The sequence below is a fragment of the Carcharhinus amblyrhynchos genome, chromosome 1 (assembly GCF_965287045.1).
Source record: "Carcharhinus amblyrhynchos chromosome 1, sCarAmb.v2.hapA, whole genome shotgun sequence".
Taxonomy (NCBI): domain Eukaryota; kingdom Metazoa; phylum Chordata; class Chondrichthyes; order Carcharhiniformes; family Carcharhinidae; genus Carcharhinus; species Carcharhinus amblyrhynchos.
The window spans coordinates 5,892,863-5,914,232 of NC_137324.1; the positions used below are offsets into that span (position 1 = coordinate 5,892,863).

Consider the following 21,370-nt stretch of genomic DNA (forward strand, 5'->3'; position numbering starts at 1 on the left):
GTGGGTATGGCTCTCCACTTGTTCACTATGTATTGTTAACACAGTTCATAACTTTATTCTGGTGGCTTTTATTTTCTCAGCTGTGACTTGCCCTATCCTTTCTTGTCTCTCTTGAGTTAATTGAAACTGCTGTGGCCAGTGCTCTTCCCTTTGTTTCTCCTCTTCTTTTCCCTTGTTTCTCCTCTTAACCTCATTTTGGTTTCTCGAACTTTGATGTTTGTTGTCAGGGAACTACTAACAAATGCATACTACCAGGTCCTTCTGTTTAAAATTGAAAGTCAGTGGTAAGGACTGGGGTAGGGAGGTGAAACAGAGTTCAGTGAGATGAGCACTATGCTGCACAGACATGTTATCTTGTCTTGAGTTTTTCACAGTATACATTAGTGACTTGAGTGAAGTTGAGAGTTATATATCCAAATTTGCAACAGCATATTGTGCAGATGGTGTCAGGAAGCTGCAAAGGGGCATGTATAGCAACAAATTGAGAAGATAAAATTGGAAGGTATTTTAAAGTTTATTTATTAGTGTCAGGCTTACGCTGCAATGAAGTTATTCTGAAAACGCCCCAAGTTGCCACATTCTGGCACCTGTTCAGGTACACTGAAGGAGAATTTAGCATGGCCAATGCACCTAACCAGCACGTCTTTCAGTCTGTGGGAGGAAACTGGAGCACCTGGAGGAAACCCACGCAGACACGAGAATATGCAAACTCCACACAGATAGTGACCTGAGGCCGGGAATTGAACCTGGATCCCTCGTGCTGAGGCGGTACTGCTAACAACTGTGCCACCATATTAACCTTGGATGTCAGAGATTTGCCAGAATAACAATAATAATTCAGAGGGTGATTAATTTGATGTTTTAAATCTAATAGAGTGAAATTGTTAAAGTTGATATAGAAGGTAATTAATACATATAAATTAGTAGCAAGAGTAGGCTACTTGGTCTCTTGTACTTTGCCATTTAATAAAATCATGGCTAATATGATTGTAACCTCAATCCCACATTCCTCCTTATCCTTAATTATCTTTCACCCCCTTGTTAATCAAGAATCAACCCAGCTCTGCCTTAATATTCAAAGCTTCTGCTTCTGCTGCCTGTTGAGGAAGAGAGTTGCGACCCTCTGAGGGAAAACATTTTTCCTCATCTCCATTTTAAATGAATGACCCCTTATTTTTAAACAAGGCCCCCTAGTTCTAGATCCTCTTGACTAGAGGAAGCATCCTCTCCACATCCACCCTGTCAGTGACTCTTCAGGATCTTAGAGGTTTTGATCAAACCACCTCTATTCTTCTAAACTCTAATGGATATAAACCTAACTTCTTCAGCCTTTCCTCATAAGACAATCCACCCATTCTTGGTATTAGTCTAGTAAACAAGTATAGACATGCAGAAGCAAGCTTAAGGGCTGAATTGAGAATATCATGTAATAAGCATATCTCACAATGCAAAAATAAGTTTGCATGTGCTTTCTTAGCTGTAGTATAAAAGTTGTAATCTCTTAAATTGGCTTGTGTATAAGTCATTTAAGAATTTATTTAACTTTTCTGTTACATTTGACCACCCAATTTCCCCATCCTCAAAACATTTTTATTTTTATTTTAAGGCATACTTAGAAATGGCCTGTGCTAAAGCAGCAGAGAAAATGGTGGAGTTTTATAGCCTTTCCACAATCAAGCTGAAAGGAAATGCAATTAGCATGCAAGTGCTACATCAGTATGTGGATCTGAGTGATATGGTAAGATATCCTAAAAGCAGTGAAAGTGTTTGAGCCAATGAGATTCTAACTCCATGCCTATTAGATCTCTCTGGGTGATTTAAAGACCATTAAAATTGGAGATTGTGTTCTTTTAATAATGTTCCAAGTGGACAGTGTAATGCCCCTATCATTATTGAACTTCGTTAAGATTTTGATCAAGTTTAATAATTAAGCTTTTGAGTGGGATTGGGAGGGAGGCAATAAATAGAATGAGATGGAATAAATTATTGAATGAGAATAGGAATAAGTATAATCTCAACATGATGGCACACTAAATGTAGTCTTGTGGGCCTGGACTTAAACCTGAATTTCCAAGATAATTGTGAATTTGTTAGATTTATAGATTGAATCCAGCAAATAGCAGAGCAAGATGCAATTAGAAGATTTACAGAAGAACTGAATGTATTTAGGCAAAAAAATGCTTTGATTTTAGCAGTAAAACTATTGGTGTTAGTTGAAAAAGGTTGCAATTGAGAATATATAATGAATGAAATCATAATTGCATGGAGATGGACCAAAGCAGACAGTGTGAAAAGGCATAATGTCCCAAAACCTGGGAAATACTGTGTTCAGCTCTGATCTCTTTGAAATGAAAAGGGATGTAGTACTGTTGGTGTGGATGCAAAGGATAACAAATATTGCTAGTCTAAGAGGGAGAACCAGGATAATCTACAATTCCGGTGAAAGAAAATCTCAGACTCTGTGGGGATTAATAGTGCTGGAATGCCAGTCACTAGTGGAATTAATATATTCATTCACTCGTACTGATAAGATTAGTTATGATAGATTCCCAGAATATGCTCCCATAACACCGGCAAAAGCCTTATAATCCCAGTTACTAATGGAATTAGTTGGGCTAAATTGGTGATTCTGGCTGTGAGGAAGAGAGAGAGAGAGACATTGAACCATTGTGGCATGAGAGTCGCACTGGCAGTGCTAAAATTTATGGCTCATCCCCAATTGTCTTTGAGAAAGTGGTGGTATAGCTTTGTTATAGAGGGATTTTGACCCATCAACAGCGAGAAAACAGTGATATAGTTCCAAATGTCAAAGGGTGCAATCAGTCACGACTGGTACTGCAAAATGGGCTGATAGTAAATTGGCAGCTCATTTTACACTATGTCAGTGTACTATTCGGTTGAAGTTACTGGGACAGAAAATTGTGTGGTGTATTCCCTGATGAGGAATTTTGGGGGTGCTAATATAGTGGTAATGTCACTGGACTAGTAATCTAGAAATTCAGGCTAATGATTTGGGGATACAAATTCAACATCAAGAAACTAAATATTTTTGTGAAAAGCATCAAGTAACACTATTTCAAAGCTTGGAGCCGTGTCTATTTCAGACATACTGACTGAAATTTGGTCAGGATTACTAATTCTCTTTTCTGTCTTCTCCAGGAGGTGATATTTAAAGATATAATTGAAGAATCTGGGTTTAAACCAGATGTAAGTATTTTGTTATTTGTATTTTCAGAATGGAGGGACTGATAATTGATGATTGACTATTCCGTTAACATGGCCAATGTGTATCAATTTGTAAATTGATTTCTGATCCATGTTGAGTAAGAAATCATGGAATGGGTAGCAGTGAAAGTGGAAGGGAAGGAAATAAATTGGGCAGATTCTATATCTGATTGCTATTTGGCAATGAGAATGAGGGCAGAATTGGATTGGCTGTGACACCTACAGAAATACATTCTAGTACCAGTCACTGTTTGGCTTTACTCTGAAGATGGCCAAAAAGCTATTGGAGGCAGTGGAATTGTGCCCTAAAAGCAGGAGAGTAAAGATGTGTGGGTTAGGTTGATTGGCCATGCTAAATTAACCCTAGTGTCAGGGGAATTAGCAGGGTAAATATGTGGGGTTACGATGATAGGGCTTCGGTGGGATTGTGGTCAGTGCAGACTCGATGGGCAAATGGCCTCAGTCTGCAGTGTTGGGATTCTATGACTACGCTTATTAGGTTCCAAAACCTTTTGCCCTTTAGATTAAATTCCTGTTGCAAGATGTATTGCGATTGCACCATGTGTTGTTCATCACTTCCTGATTGCCTGCCTCGTTGTATTTCTTTGGTTTTCTCATTCTCACCATGTAGGCCGGATATACTATATACGACCATTTCGTTCACATAAGCAATCTACCTGAGGATGGCTATACAGAAGTTGACATCCTGTGTGTTGCTTTTCGATTTGGAAGGGTGAAGGATTCTATGTTCTTGAAACCACACAACAAGGTAAACTGCATTTATTTATTTAAATCTACTTGCAGTATTAAGAAAGTTTGAAAGGCCTCTTGATGTACTTGATCAATTGATCTACTGTGAAAGGCCAACTCATCCAACCCTGAACAATGAAGGGTGCTGTTGATCAGCTGGTCTGTTACAATCTTTGTAGAAACTGGCAACTTTTAAAGAGAATTCAAATGTCCAGTTAACTGCTTAAAAAAAAGTCAGGATTCGATGCTTTAAAATATTTACTGTAACAAATGACCAACCACTCTTTACTTCGTAGGTACTTTAAAGTATAAATAAAATTTTTTTTTCACTTACCATACGTTGCACTCTCCACAGAACTGCAGTTCTTCTGGCAAACAATTCACAGGCACCCCCAGCTTCCACCAATTGCTTCCTTTTTACTTTCTCAGCTGGTTAACTTCTAATTCCAGAGCACAATCTCAGAGATTTTCCTGTAGATCTCTTGTGATCATTTGGGTAGGAAGAACACAACAAAGCACTATAGAATGCAAAATACAATTCCAAAGGGGGTTCAGGAGCAGAGAATGTGTACATCCATATGCAGGACAAGATGAGAGCATGGTTAATAAAGCATACAGGATCCTAGTACCAGAACAAGGAGGTTGTGGTAAACTTGTTTAGAGCACTGGTTCAGCCTCAACTGGAGAATTGTGTTCTCTTCTGCGTGTCACGCTTCAGGAAAGGGATGAAGGCATTAAAAAAGGATCAGAAAAGATTCACATGAATGCTTCCAGGGATGAGGAACTTCAGTCATGCTAGGTTGCAGAAGTTGAAACTGTTCTTTGCGTAGAAGAGAAGGTTGAGAGGAGGAGAGCCATTCAAAATTCATGAGAAATCTTGACAGAGTAGCTTACTAGTGGAAGAATCAAGAACAAGAAGGCACAGTTTTAAGGTAATTGGCAAAAACAGCATTGGAAACGTGAGAAACTTTCATGCAATGCGTAGTTAAAATCTGGAATGCGCTGACTGAGATTATGATGGAAGCTGTTTCATTTGAGAGGGAATTGGATTATTAAGGAAGTAAGTTCTAGGCAGTAGGGAAAGGCACTGCTCATTCAAAGAGCTGGCACAGACAAGACAGGTCAAATGGTTTCCTTTCGTACTGTAACATAGTGACTCTGCTTGGCTGATTTAGTCTGTTGCTCTCTACTTCAGTTAACTACAGACAATACAGGACAGAACTGCAGCTTCTGTGACTCAGCTTCTAACATGAACTTCATCCACCTTTTCAGCAACACCACGAGTCTTCCTCAAATCTCTAACAGTTAAACCAGGCTTACTATCAGACAGAATTCAGCACAGGTCAGATGACCCCTTTCACAAAAATATAGAAATATAAACAAAAAGGTACAATCTTATAAATTTCCATTTTAATACCTGACACATTGCCAGGACCTGGTTGCTGGAGTTGCAGCTCTTATCTATTTTTGCTAGGCAGTTGCATAATTTATTACCAGTTGATTGAGCTATGCTTTGGTGAAATCAGACTGGCCTGTTTCTGGCCTGTGATAACTTGAAGTAAATGTAGTGTGTCCCATTGGGGCAGAGCATGTGTCATATGAGACATTGGAAAACTTCACCCATGTGGATATCTGAATTACAGTTTGGGGTCACTTAAGTTTGACAGCAAGTTAGCTGTATCAGACATTCTACCAAGTTTTAAATGAAAGCACTCAGATCTGGTTCCTTGTAACCTAAGGCCCACCACGTAGCCAGATTAAATAGGAGGCTATTCATACTTTTATATTGTGATAATTAGGTACCATAGAAAGTGAAATGTTCTAGCTTTACTAGTAGCCATTGATAGCAACAGTGCTGCCATGCCTGTTTCATGACCCATCAATTATAAGTGTGATTTGATTTATTATTGTCACATGTATTACTATACCGTGAAAAGTATGGTTTCCTGCATGCTATACAGACAGAGCATACCATTCATAGAGAAGTAAAGGAGAGCATGTAGAATGTAGTGTGACAAACATAGCTAGGGTGTAGAGAAAGATCAATTTAATGTGAGGTACGTCCATTCAAAAGTCTGATGACAGCGGGGAAGAAGCTGTTCTTGAGTCAATAGGTATGTGTCCTCAGACCTTTGTATCTTACCCGATGGAAGACAGTGGAAGAGAGTATTTCCAGGGTGCGTGGAGTCCTTGATTATGCTGACTGGTTTTCCGAGGCAGTGGGACGTGTAAACAGTGTCAGTGGGTGGGAGGCTTGTTTGAGCCTAGTTTGTGCTGTAGTGATTGATCATTTGTTAAGATTGTCCTCCATATACCTAGTGTATGGATGGAAAAATCAGTCAGGGTCTCCTGCTCCTAATCTCTGACTAGTGGTCAGCGCTGAGACTGTGATGGTTGGATCCAGCTTTCCTGCCTTCATTACGGGCTGACATTAATGTTGTGCTGCGTTTCATTGTAAATTTAGATGTTAGGCTTGAGATGAGACCTGAATTGTTTATAGTCAGTGTGTTATCATTTGGCTTGTACTATGATTGCTGCAGGTCATTCTACAGCTGGAGAGTGGGAATGCTGCTACGTCTATGTGCAACTTTTTCAGAGAGATTCCTCATGACTTCCATGGAAAGACGCTGGAATTCTCTTTGTCTCCGAAGGCAAGAGCACAGTCGGGGGTAAGTGATCGGTGGCTTTGCTACATCAGGTTAATAGAAGAATAAACGATTTTTGTTTATATTTTGTGCATGGTGATAAGTAAAAGAACTTGATAAAATACAAGGGCTTAATGGATTGGAGGGGAATCTATGATGGAATAATCACATGTGGATTCTACATGCTGCAAGGTTGATGGGCTGAATGATCTTTTTCTCACTCCAGACTTAACTCCTGAGTGTATTTGTACATGTGCAAGGAGTTTCTGTTCCAGGTAGACGTGATGAAGAGCCACTTCAAATCTCAAAGTTGTTTTATGTATGCGTTTATCCAGTGTACTGGTGACTAGTTATATAAAAGTGCATCTTATGAAAACTGTATCCAAGCTAAAGACTTCCAATGGCAGATCCCTTATGTAGCGATTTCTCATTAAACCTGTTGAACTGCCTTTTTTAGAAAGATGCTTATTAGGCCAATACCTGATGTTACATCTATTTTGGAACACAGTAAATTGGATTTTACTGCTGACATGAGGAATCAGTTGAATAGCCCAGTAGGGCGAAGGTCTCGAAGGAAGAATTTTTCTTTAATTCTTGAGGAAATGTCAAGTCCTTAAGATTCAAGAGATTATTCCTCCTCCTCTGCAAAAATAGTTTCGGCAAGTTTATACACTAAACTCTTCCTTATTAGCCTGTGAAGGCTGACTACTTGATCTTGCCGTACGTAGCTTTCCAATTCTGTACCATTGCAAATACATCGTGTAAGACGTCTCTGACGCATTTAACCTTTTATCTTCTTTACAGCATGACTTGACCAGCGACAGTCCAGCTGGGTTTCGCTTTGACGCTTCTCCAGCTCCACAACTCCAGTTGAATGACCCTCAAAGAAATCCTCCTCAGGGTCCTAGTTCAAAGCCGAATGTAGCACCTAGTTCAGGGAATGGAGCAGAGTCAGTCAGTAAGGAGCCAAATCCCTGGTGGGGGCGCTCTAAACAATCAATACAATTCATGCCACTTTCCCATGCTAAGCCAATTCCTCAGACTGTGTCAACGGTTTCAGAGAAGTCCACGTTTGAGACTATATTGTCCGGCACAAGGGCAAAATGGTCATCTGACCTACTTCACTGGGCCGGTGGACCCCTAAAGGGTTCCCTTGATGACAGAAATTGCTGGAAACCTAAGACCTATCGTGAGACACCACTTGAATGCCATATTCTTGTACCCTTAGCGTTCCGTCTTCCACTGAGTCTGGAACACCAAAACTGTCTCCGATTCCATATTGATGTTCCTGATATCCCAGCAGTTGCTGCTCCTGAGATTGATCAGCCGATATTTAATCTGCTCATCTCAAAAGGTGTTGTCTCCACCAAACAGGAGCTTGACAAATCATTAGGGGTGATAGAGGCAACTCGTTCCATTCAGTCAAGGGTGACTGAAACTGTGAGCCCTCTCATTTTAGCTGCCCAGGAGTTTGAGCTGGATAAACTGAAGGGTGGGCTTGAATCCCTCTCTCGTGATCAGCTGAAGGCGAAGTTACTCTCCATGATCACTGCATGTCGCCTGGCGGTAGTTTTAGCTGGGCAGACTCACACTTTCCTTTCTGAATTGAGGTCTGATAGGCTGTTACGGGTAACTGGCATGGAAAAAATTGCTCCCAGTCCTTTGGATTTTCCCAACCTATCCACTGCAGATTTGTTAGGTCCTCATTTTCTGGATAATCTGACATGTCGCATGTTGGCAGCGAAGCAAAAGCAACACGAACCAGCGGCTGCAAAGGAGTTAAGTTCGTTCATGGCAATGCCGCAGAAAAGAAAAGTTCCACCAAAAGGCGTATGGCCCCGATTTGCAGCCCGTGGTAAGCCCCCTCCTTCACCTCAAGCTAAAGGTATTGAAGAGTTAGCTTATGTATTTCCTGACCTAGGCACTCTGTGTTGTTAGACTCTTCCCTGATCCTACCTAAAAGAAACACCTCCGGACAGATGGCAACTCTCAGTTCATAAGGCAAAAGAACTGAAAGTTAATGGAAAGAGGAGTTGTTCTTGGTACAGTGATCACTGACTGCTACTTGGGGATTTCTGGCTTGATGTTTTCATCTTCAGAGATTTGACCAACAAGTACAGATCCCCAAGATGGGTGTTTGTCAGGTTCCTTGGGACACCACTGTTAATCAGTGTAGACTTTTTAGTTTCTGGCTATGGAGTGACATTCTAGCTTTTATGAGTAAATACCTGTCAATGATGACACCTTGGAGAGTTGACTTCTGCCCTCTTCACCGTAAAGTGAAATGAACTTAATCTCGCAAGCATCAACTTCTCAACTAAAATGGCTGTAGCAACAGTAAGGATATAGATTCTGATCTTGCACGCGTTTAGATTTATTTTGGGATTTTAGGCACCAGAGCGAGCTTCATATCTACCCTTTTCCCATTAGTGATTCATTAGCAAGATACCAAAAAAATCAGCCTAAATTCTGTTTCTCTGAAGCTATTCTTATTCCAAAGCTGTCAAAGGAGAAGGGCACATTCCCAATTTATAGGGCCGCATATTGGAAGTGGAATTCCAATAAACAAAGTTCTGTTATAGTTGTGCAACTAATTCCTTGAAACCTACTTTTTTGACCATTTAGTCACCTGTCATTATATCTCCCTTTTGGCCCATTTTTATTTGATTTCACTCCTGTAAAGTGCAGGGTCATTTTCCTAACAGTAGTGGTGCTATATTAATACAAGTCTAAAAGATTACTGGTACCAATTTATCAACTAAGTATGCAACATCACTAAGTGTCCAATACTTTTAGTCCATATAATAGCTGATGAATGGCAGATGGCGTTTAATTTAGATAAATGGTGATGCATTTTGGCAGATTGAACCAGGGCAGGACTTACTCAGTTAACGGTGGGGCGTTGGGAAGAGTTATAGAACAAAGAGATCTAGGAGTACAGGTTCATAGCACTTTGAAAGTGGAGTCACAGGTGGATGGGGTGGTGAAGAAGGCATTTGGCATGCTTGCTTTCATTGATTAGAACATTGAAAGGAGTTGGGGCATCTTGTTGAAATTGTGCAAGATGTTGGTACTGCCACACTTGGAATACTGTGTACAGTTCTAGTCACCCTATTATAGAAAGGATATTATTAGACTAGAAAGAGTGCAGGAAAGATTTACTGGGATGCTACCAGAATTTGATAGTTTGAATTGTAAGGAGAGGCTGAATAAGGAGGCTTAGGGGTTATAAGAACATAAGAAATAGGAGCAGGAGTAGGCCATCTAGCCCTTTGAGCCTGCCCCACCATTCAATAAGATCATGGCTGATCTGAAGTGGCTCAATTCCACTTTCCCGCCTTCTCCCCATAACCCTTAATCACCTTGCCTACCAAAAACCTATCTACCCGTGTCTTAAATATATTTAGCGAGGAAGCCTCAACCACTTCAACGGGCAGAGAATTCCAGAGATTCGCCACCCTTTGAGTGAAGAAGTTCCTCCTCAACTCCGTTCTAAACCGCCCCCCCCCTCTTTATCTTGAGGCTGTGCCCCCTAGTCCTACTGTCCTTTCTGAGCGGGAAGAGTCTCTCCACCTCTACCCTATCCATCCCTTTCATCATCTTGTACGTCTCAATGAGATCTCCCCTCATCCTTCTAAACTCTAACGAGTACAAGTCCAGTCAATTCAGCCTCTCCTCATAGCTCAACCCCTTCAATTCCGGTATCAGCCTAAAGGCCTATAAGATAATAAGGTGTACAGATCAGGTAGATAGTCAACATGTTTTCCCAAAGGTAGGGGAACCTAAAACTGGAGGGCATAGGTTTAAGGTGAGAGAGGAGAGCTACAAAAGTGTCCAGAGGGGCATTTTTTTCACACACAGTTTGGTGAATGACTGGAACATGCTGCCAGAGGCAGTAGCAGATGCGGGTACAATTTTGTCTTTTAAAAAGCATTTAGGCAATTACATGGGGAAGATTGGTGTAGAGGGATATGGACCAAATGTGGGCAATTGGGACTAGCTTAATGATTGAAAACTGGGCAGCATGGACAAGTGGGGCAGAAAGGCCTGCTTCTAATCTGTAAACTACTATGACTCTACAATAGTTCTCATGTGAGAGATAAAATTAGCTCAATCATATAATTAAACAATTTTAAAGGAGGCTATTTGACCATTGTATGTCTGTTGACTCTTTGGTAGAGCTATACAATTTAACTTCCTTGCTCTTTTCTCGAAGTTCTGTTTTTTTGAAGTACATTCCAAGAACCAGCAGATCATTTCAAACAGCAAGTCCCTTTGTATTCAAGCAGCCCAAGATGACAAAACTCAGAGCATAATGCCCAAGGTTAAAACTTTGAAAGATAATTTTGAATCTGCTTCCGCCACTCTTTCAGGCAATGCATTCTAGTTCATAACTACTCACTATGTTTGAACAAAAATATATTTTCATGACACCTCTGGTTAACAATTGCCTTAAACTATTGACTTCACTGACCTTTTTATGAGTGGAAGTAATTGAGAGGAGATGTAGCATTTGCCAACCCTGCATTCCCATCTCTAAAAGTTTATTTACAGTTTTGTTAGTGCTTCCACAATCTCATTCCCAACCCCTCTTTACTGTTTTGGGTTCAATTCATTCAAGTTTGGGGAAGTCTATTTTGAATCCTTTTTTTTCTTGATCATTCATTTTAAACATTGAAATAGAACTTCAGGAAGAGCACATTTCACCCATGATGTAAGTGCTAACTCTTTACTAGAGCAATCCAACATTATTGTGTTGTAATTTTTTATAACTTAATCCACTGACACTTGTAAAGAATTCTCTGACATGTGGCACTGGTGGTAATCCTGAGGCAACTACCTTTGAGGTCCTCCTTTTCAACTTGCTTCCTAGCTCCCTATATTCTTTTAGGACGTCATCCTTTTTTTACGCAAGATGAAAGCAAATACTGGAATCTGAAACAAACAGAAAATGCTGGAAAATCTCAGCATGTCTGACGGGATCTGTGGAGAGTAAATATGTTGGCTCTAATCTCTCTCCACAGGCACTGTCAGATATTCTGAGATTTTCCAACATTTTCTGGTTTGGTTCCTTTTTTAAACCTATGTTATTTGTACCAATGTGCACCATGATAACTGGCTGTTCACCTTTCCCCCTTCAGGGTGTCCTGCAATTGCTGTGAGGCATCCTTGACCCCAGAACCAGGGAGGCTATATACCAACCTGGAGCCTCTTTTGAAGCCAGAGAAATGTCCATCTGTTCTCCTCACAATTAAATCCTCTATGACTATTGCATTTTTACATCTTTTAAGAACATAAGAAATAGGAGCAGGAGTAGGCCAACTAGCCCTTCGAGCCTGCCCCGCCATTCAATAAGATCATGGCTGATCTGTCGTGGCTCAGTTCCACATTCCCGCCCTCTCCCCATAACCCTTAATCCCCTCTCTTATCAAAAACCCATCAACCCGCGTCTTAAAAATATTTAGCGAGGTAGCCTCCACCACTTCAACGGGCAGAGAATTCCAGAGATTCACCACCCTTTGAGTGAAGAAGTTCCTCCTCAACTCTGTTCTAAACCGCCCCCCCTTTATCTTGAGGCTGTGCCCCCTAGTCCTACTATCCTTTCTGAGCGGGAAGAGTCTTTCCACCTCTATGTGTCAGGGGTAGGTTCTTTACCCAGAGGGTGGTGAGGGATTGGAATGCCCTGCCTGCTGCAGTTGTAAATGCGCCTAGTTTGGGGGCGTTTAAGAGATTATTAATGATCTGGATGAGGGTATAGTTGGGTGGATTAGTAACTTTGCTGATGACACCAAAGTCGGAGGTGTGGTAGATTGTGAGGAAGGGTGTCATAGTTTGCAGGGAGACTTAGGTTGCAGAGCTGGGCCAAGAGGTGGCGGATGGAGTTTAATGCGGAGAAGTGTGAGGTAATTCACTTTGGTAGGAATAACAGATGTGTTGAGTATAGGGCTAACGGGAGGACTTTGAATAGTATGGATGAACAGAGGGATCTAGGTGTATGTGTACATAGATCCCTGAAAGTTGGGAATCAAGTAGATAAGGTTGTTAAGAAGGCATACGGTGTCTTGGCGTTTATTGGTAGGGGGATTGAATTTAGGAGTCGCAGCGTCATGTTGCAACTGTACACAACTCTGGTGCGGCCGCACTTGGAGTACTGTGTGCAGTTCTGGTCCCCGCATTACAGGAAGGATGTGGAGGCTTTGGAGAGGGTGCAGAGGAGGTTTACCAGGATGTTGCCTGGTATGGAGGGGAGGTCCTATGAGGAGAGACTGAGGGATTTGGGGTTGTTTTCGCTAGAAAGAAGGCAGCTAAGAGGGGATCTTATTGAAACATATAAGATGATTAGAGGTTTAGATAGGGTGGACAGTGATAGCCTTTTTCCTCTGATGGAGAAAGCTAGCACGAGGGGGCATGGCTTTAAATTAAGGGGTGGTAGTTATAGGACGGATGTCAGGGGTAGGTTCTTTACCCAGAGGGTGGTGAGGGATTGGAATGCCCTGCCTGCTGCAGTTGTAAATGCGCCTAGTTTGGGGGCGTTTAAGAGATCCGTGGATAGGTTTATGGACGAAAAGGGATTGGTTTAGGTTAGTGGGTCATTGTTTTTTAACTGGTCGGCGCAACATCGTGGGCCGAAGGGCCTGTTCTGCGCTGTAGTGTTCTATGTTCTATCCTGTCCATCCCATTCATCATCTTATACGTCTCAATGAGATCTCCCCTCATTCTTCTAAACTCTAACGAGTACAAGCCTAATTTATTCAGCCTCTCCTCATAGCTCAACCCCCTCAACTCCGGCATCAGCCTAGTAAACCTCCTCTGCACTCCCTCCAAGGCCAAAATATCCTTGCGTAAGTACGGCGCCCAAAACTGCACACAGTACTCCAGCTGCGGCCTCACCAATGCCCTATACAGCTGCAGCAAGACCTCCCTACTTTTATATTCAATCCCCCTCGTGATGTCTTTTGCTCCTCCCCTATGCAGCAGAGCCAACCATTGTGCTACAAATTTGGCTGCTGCTGTTATCCCCTGAGAGGCTGTTCCCTTCAATAGGGAATGGCTTCTCGGGACATCCAAATCGATTATATCCATTTTGCAAGAGAGTAGCCACAGGAGATTCCTTCCCTGTCTGCCTAGCTCTCTTGCTCTGCCTGGTGGTCACCCATTCCCTTCCTGCCTATGATATGAGCCTGTGGTGTGACTACCTTTCTGTACGTGTTATCCACTATACTCTCTGCCTCATGGACGCTCACAGTGTCCTCAGACGCAGCCCCAGTTCTGAAACTGGAGTTGCAGCTGGAGATGTTTCCTGTGTCCATCCTGGTCCTGAGGACTGGAAATGTTCCTGGTCTGTCACATGGAGCAGGAAGACCAGACCATGGCTTGGAACTTGCTACATCTTAATCATTTTAATATCAACTAGGGCACTTCTCCATTCTTTGTTATTACAGAATATATTTCTTGCAAACAATGAATCACAGAATGATATCTTAATAATTATAACAAATAGTAATAATAAGTACCTACCAAACTGTACTCACCCAAACAGCTGTTTCAATTTCCTTAGGAAATGTAAACATTGCTCTTTCTTACTCTTTTAACCCTGGTTCTGCCCTTAGATTCATTTTTTCTTTACTCTTTTATTATAGAATGCAGACAGTGCAGAAGGAGGCCATTTGGCCCATCAAACCTGCACCAACAACAATCCTACCGAGGCCCTATCCTCATAACCCCACACATTTAGCCTGTTAATTGCCCTGACAGTAAGGAGCAAATTTAGCATGGCCAGTCAACAAAACCTGCGTATCTTTGGAGTGTTAGAGGAAACTAGAACACCCGGTGGAAACCCACACAGACACAGAAAGAATGTGCAAACTCTACACATACTTTACCAGATGTCGGAATTGAACCCGGGTCCCTGGCGCTGAGAGGCAGCAGTGCTTGCTACTGTGCCTCCTAGCTTTGTTCCCTGACTGTTATTTTGTTTAGATATTTAACTTTCAGCTATTTAAAGAAGGTCCCTTATATCAGTTACTCACGAATCAATCAGCTTACCTCTTTGCTGCGACACCACCCTTGGATTTTTCAGACTGAATGCCACTGTTGGGCAATTGTGCCTTGCAGGTCTCCAAGCCTCGCACTACCTTTATTCCCCTACTTCCAAAAGAAAGTCCCTCGCAGGTCCCCAAGCCTCACACTTCCTTTATCCCCCATTTCTGGAAGAGTGTCCCTCGCAAGTCCCTGATGTAGATTTGATTTCATTTATTATTGTCACATGTATTAACATAGTGTAAAGTATTGTTTCTTGCGCGTTATACAGACAAAACATCTCATTCATAGAGAAGGAAATCAGAGAGTGCAGAATGTAGTATTACAGGGAGCCTTGTGTTCCCTCTATCCTCTGCTTCCAGAAGAGTGTCCCTCACAGTCCTCTGAGCCTTGTGTTCCCTTTATCCTCCGCTTCCAGGTTCAGTGTTCTCTACTCGCCAAGGGCCCTGAGCCTCGTGGTGCCTTTATCCCCGGTCCCAGAAGAGTGTCCCTCTCCACTCCCCGAAGGTAGTATATTATGTTACAGTGGTTAGCACTGCTGCCTCACATTGCCAGGGACCTGGGTTCGATTCCCGGCTTGGGTCATTGTCTGTGTGGAATTTGCACATTCTCTCCGTGTCTGTGTGGGTTTCCTCCAGGTGCCCTGGTTTCCTCCCACAGTCCAAATATGTGCGTGTTAGGTCCATAGGCCATGCTAAATTGCCCCTTACTGTCCCAGGATGCGTAGGTTAGAGGGATTAAATAGTTGGTGTTAAGGGTATAGGTCCTGAGTGAGATTGTAATCAGTGCAGGGTTGATGGATCAAATGGTCTCCTCCTGCACTGGAGGATTGTTTGATATTGATCTTGGGCTTGAATCTACCAATGACTGAGCATTCACAGTCCTCTAGGGTAGACCTTTCCAAAGACTGAAGATATTTATCATTTCTGCCTTCGATGGAAACCCCTTTTCTAGACCTCGGGTGCCTTTTCCTCTTAATTTAAGATTCCTGGTCAGGGATAACAACTTCTCACCATCTCCTTGGTCAAGCTCTCTGAAGAATTTTACACATTTTAATGAGATGATCTCATAAATTCCAGTGGACAAAGCTTCATTCCATTCAATCTCATCAGTTTACATCCCTCTCACCCTAGGAATTAATCTAGGGAACCTGTTGTTTTGGTACATGCAAGATATTCTTATTTCATTGATTACACAGAGCTGTTGAAGTGCGGGGAATGTCACTGAGCTGTTGCTACAGATCGTTTGTGGATTTTGAGAGAATTTTGAGATCTGTTCATTTTCAAAAAGGTGTTGACGTATTCTCATAAATCAAAACTGGCTTTCAGTGATAAAGGCTAGGTAGTATAGTGAATTAGTCACTGACATTCAAGCCCAGCCGAGACGGAAAGGATCAGAATTTCCTTGGTCTTCAGGCTGTAAGTATCCTATTTGAAGTTGCATTGGGCAGTGTCAGTCTGGCTCCTGGTAGGCATGGGAACACAGCACAAAACTTGACTCTTAATTGGGTCTGATACCACTAACCTGCTGGTGGCTGGCAAAGGAAGTGGAAGAATGCAAAGTGTACAGTAGAGGCTGTTCATTTGGCAAAGCCACTCAGAGACGTTGTTGTAGCAATGTATCTGGAACTTTTACTTTGTATCTGTTGTGGGAGTGTATGATGGGGCAGTGTAGACAGAGCTTTACTCTGTATCCAAACCTGTGCTATACTTGCCCTGGGAGCATTTGATGGGACAGGGTAGAGGGAGCTTTACCCTGTATCTAACTCCGTGCTGTACCTACCCTGGGAGTATTCGATGAGACAGTGTAGAGGGAGCTTTACTCTGTATCTAACCCCATGCTGCCCTGGGAGAATTTGATGGGCAGGGTAAAGGGAATTTTACCCTGTAACTAACCCATGCTGTACCTGCCCTGGGAGAATTTGATGGGCAGGGTAAAGGGAATTTTACCCTGTAACTAACCCATGCTGTACCTGTCCTGGGAGCATTTGATGGGGACAGCGTAGAGGGTGCTTTACTCTGTGTCTGACCCTTACTATAGCTGCCCTGGACATGTTTGATGGACAGTAGAGGGAGTTTTACACTTACCTAACCTTGTTACTGCCAGTGCATTGATGTGTTTGCATGGACAGGGTAGAGGGAGTTCTGCTCTGTATGTAACTTGTACTTGTCCTGGGAGCATTTGCTGCATCATGACAGCACTGGGTATCTGAAATGGGAATGTTTAGTTGCCCAGTGCCTGTGCAGTGCAGGGTTTGCAGAGTCCAAGGGGAGAGCCACTCAAACCCTTTGTGTTTCATTTTGTCTGGAGGTGTTTCAGCACATCTGAATGTGATGCTGATTGTTTTCAATCAGTGCTACTGTAGTCACAGATACTAAGGAAAACCGTTTTAGTCATGGTGCGTTTAGGTTAAGTCACTATGAATCTCAACGTAGAGACGGCTACGATATAGAAAGACGGCTATACTGGGAAAAGGCCATGTGGCATTAGCTGATGTGAAAATAGTGATTCAGGTGCCATATTTGGTGCATTTTCTCTGCTGCAATTAACCCGTGTTGAGTGCACTGAAGAATTCAAGGGTTTTTCTCGGCAAAAGACTGGAAACCAACTGCTAAGCTCACACAATCTCTCTGCCCTCAAGCTAGTGGTTCTGAGGACCGGATGGATAGTGTGTTGAAGCTACTTCCATTTTCAGAAATTATACTTTGACAACCCTGACTGAGGTGATGGAAGTCTCCTCCCTGCTGGTTGAAAAGGTTCAAAGTGAAAGCAATTTTGGGATTCTCCTTCCAGGTTCCAGTGAGTACAAGTCTTTGATCCTCATTGTCCAGAATTGGGCAGACTCTAACCAAGAGGCTGCAGCTGAATAGCTGGCATGAGAAATGGATGTTCACACTTGTACACCAGAAAGTGCTCATCTGTGTTAGGGCAGAAGTAAGGGAGCTTCCTCTGCACCTAAACTAACTGATACTGACCTGGAAGTATTTGATGTTGACACTGAGTGCAGACAAGAACAGGGACACTTGATACCAGTGTGACCAGCATTGGTCAGACATTGCCTGCCATAGTGTAAACGTCTTACAACATTGTATTTGAGAAATATGGGGATATCTCACCATGGTACACCTCTTCTCCTGGAATACAGTGTTGAGCTCAGTTCCTTCCCCTAGTCATTTCTGTGTTTTCCTTTCTTCAGGGAAAAAGGCTCGTAGATGAGGCCCTTACATCAGTGGTGAAGATGAGAAATTCGCAAAACCCATGCGCGTTCTGTGATGAACCAGGGCTCTGCAAAAAGAACACTCAAGTTTTATTTAAACTAATCATTACCCTGCCTAATAAACGGGAAACCTGGACAGTTAGTACAGGAGAATACTGTACTCAACACACTAAAGATGGATGTAATGTTGATTTTGAGCCTTAGTAATTAATTGATAGGCTAACTACAGTCCCTTTTTAATTCAGTAATTGTCTTGTGTCAGTTAGCAATGTGTTTTGGGTTATCCTGCTTATTTACAGAACTTGCATTAATGTATTCTTTAGTTCCAAATGGTTCTAAAATAAATGACCACCTTAGACAATAGTTATTCCAGTTTGTCTTGCTTTCACTGCTATTTGGTCTGTTTATCTTGGCATTTTCTAGGCATTAGGATATCATTAGAATGAATGAAGAAAGTCTTGCCTTTTATCTGCTGTTGGTTTGTTGAGGACCCTTTTTGGTTAAAAATGACTCTTTTCATTTCTTGAGTTATGGACAACACTAGCGAGGATAAACTTATATCCAATGTCTAGTGGCCCCAAGAAGTAGTACTGGCCCTTCTATAAAGCAGAAAAAAACTGCAGGCTGGGGAGGATGGTGGATTCCTGTTTCTGATGGTGAACATGTTGGTGAAAGCGGTCTGGCAGCTTTCATGGTCCTTTTTATTCTAACACCAGCTTAGAAATTAGATTTATTGAGTTCAGTTTCACAATTTGCAATAGGAGAATTTTAACTTTGGCTTGCTGGATCAATAGCATAATCATCGTCACTTTCCTTGCCTTGTTAGCAATCTCAACTGGGTTGCCAGTAATATTCAATCTGATATTGAAACATATGGGTTGCAGGAATGTTAATTGTAACAAACATGAAATGTTGTGCATTAAAGAAAATAAAAGCACCCTTCTAGTGATGCTTCATAATATAATTGCAATATAATTAATTATTGATTGAGATATGAACATACAAGTTAGGAGCAGGAGTAAGCCATACTGCCCTTCAAACCTGCTTCACCATTCAGAGACTGGTTGATCTAATTTAATTGTAACCATATCCCCATGTTTTTACCTACCCCGTAACTTTTCACCACCCCCATTCTTGTAAAGAATTTAGCTACTTCTGCCTTAAGTATCTTCAGACTCTGTTTCTACTGATTTAAGAAGAGAAAAATTGTTTTTCTTCATCTCTGTCTTAAATGGGCAACCAGCCACCAGCCCCCTTCCCCTTTATTTTTAAACAGTGACCCTTGGTCCTAGATTCTGTGATGAGAGGACACATCCTTTTCACATCCAATTTGAGTCACTAAATTGAGGCCTTCTCAGGTGGTTACAAATGATCCCCTTCTTTTCAACGCAATGAGCATTTGTTTTGAGCAATATGCAATCTCAAAACAAAAATCTGATTATTATCTCATTGCCATTTGGGGGCTCTGTGCACTAATGAATTGACACATTTCCAACAGTACAATAGCGGCTACAAATACCACATTGGCTGTAAGAAGTCCTGAGGTTATGAGGACACTATAACTGCAAGTCTTCTTTCTTGGATTACAGTTTCACAACCCAAATATGAATAAACGAGGTAAAAGTAAGAAATCTTCAAATCAGAAACCCTTTAAAGGGTAATAAATTTACTGAATATGTTAGCACAGAGGGATATTGAAGCATGCAGTATAAATAGGGAAGAGGCTGTTAGTGTCTGATGAATTCATATTCAGGCCTCTTTATTAAATGGGGGCAAAAGAGTAGGTTATGGGGTCAAGAAATATTCAAACCAGTTCCTGCTGAGGGGCTGGAGGTGAAAGATCAAAATGCCTTTTTCTGCTTTTATATACTGCTTTGTTGTGAGTATTGATCGTGAAAAGTAGCAGTGACAATGTGAAGAAATGCCATGTTGGATAGCGTTTACCAGCTGCTTACTGTTTTTCCTGGTGTTGTATAATTTGTTGAGACACCTGATTCCAACTTTACTTTTAGTATCTCCAGTTTCTGTATCTCCATGCTAAGACAGTTGGGCATGCTTGTTCCAGGTGGCCTAAAGGGTAGAGTTATTGAGGTTTGTTGGCTTTGCTGTCAAGTGCGGACGAGTGTAGCTATTTAAATTTTGTCATACTGCTTTGAATTTAACCTTTCACCGTTTTCAGATCTCCACATTTCTTAGTCTAACATGGCCAATTCATCCAACCTGCACGTCTTTCAGACTGCAAGAGGAAACCCATGCAGACATGGGGAGAATGTGCAAGCTGTACATACAGTGACTCAAGGCTGGAATCAAACCCAGGTCCCTGGCACTGTGAGGCATCAATGCTCGTCACTGTGCTGTCCTGGGGCATGGTTCCTTGGGTGTTGTAGTTTTCTGGTAATCTGCCCAAATGTCTGCTTTTCACTAGATATTGGAGATTGTTTGATTATTTTGCAATGGAGGACAACAGACCTGCACAAATGTGCCACAATATAGCTGTTTGTGATTCGTTTTTAAGTAGATTTACCTCCCACCTGAAGGCCTATGGCCAGTTTTGGCACTCATACTGTTATCTTGATTGAGATGAAGTCTTGTATTTTTTTTGTGATCTTTGTTTTGTTTACAATTGGTTTTCAACTTCAGTAAATGTTTAGTGAAGCTTTCTTTCTGTTTCCCATAACCACAGTAAATTGTCAATCCAGCTACCATTGGGTCGAAATTAAATCTTCCAATACTTAATCAGTTAGTGTCTATAACAAAAACCCTGAGTCCTTGCTATGCGCTTGGATTTAATGCTGACAGCAACATGCTGCTTCCTGATGTTCCTGCCACTATTGATGCAGTAAAGTTTTACAGCAGCTGGGATTCTAAGATATGAAATGGCAGAATAACGTAAAATAATGGTTTCTAAAGTTGTTCAAAGATGCAGCTATATATTGATAGCTTTGTATTAGCTATGAGGTGAGATTGAGTAAACTAGGGTTGCTCTCTCTGGAAAGACAGAGGTTGAGGGGTGATCTAATAGAAGTTTATAAAATTATGAAGGGCATAGATAGGGTGAACAGTTGGAAGCTTTTTCCTAGATCAGAAATGACAAACACAAGGGGTCACAAGTTCAAGGTGAGGGTGGGCAAGGTTCAGTACAGATATGGTGGGGATGTATTTCACATAGAGGGTGGTGGGTGCCTGGAATACACTACCAAGCAGAGTGGTTGAGGCAGACACACTAGGATCATTCAAGACGTATCTAGATAGCCACATGAACAGACTGGGAATAGAGGGATACAAACGAATGGTCTAGTTAGGAACACATGATTGGTGCAGGTTTGGAGGGCCGAGGGGCTTGTTCCTGTGCTGTATTGTTCTTTGTTTTTCGTATATATAGAATCTCAGCAGCACTGATTTTTAATATATTAACAGCAGCTGGCAAATGATTTGACATTTAGTTTTTTTTCTAAAGGGCGTTGCCTACCGAGATGGTACTCGCCCAACATAT

General features: G+C 41.8%; 1 protein-coding gene across 6 annotated transcripts in view; it reads left to right on the plus strand.

Moving 5' to 3' along the window:
- Positions 1-21,370, plus strand: part of znf638 (zinc finger protein 638) — a 210,150-nt gene that overhangs the window by 142,941 nt on the left and 45,839 nt on the right. For all 6 annotated transcript variants that reach the window (XM_080189803.1, XM_080189822.1, XM_080189895.1 and 3 more), the window contains exons 13-16: positions 1,607-1,738; positions 3,160-3,207; positions 3,857-3,994; positions 6,516-6,644. In XM_080189803.1, coding sequence (XP_080045929.1) covers positions 1,607-1,738; positions 3,160-3,207; positions 3,857-3,994; positions 6,516-6,644 — 447 coding nt within the window. The remainder of the gene's footprint in view (positions 1-1,606; positions 1,739-3,159; positions 3,208-3,856; positions 3,995-6,515; positions 6,645-21,370) is intronic.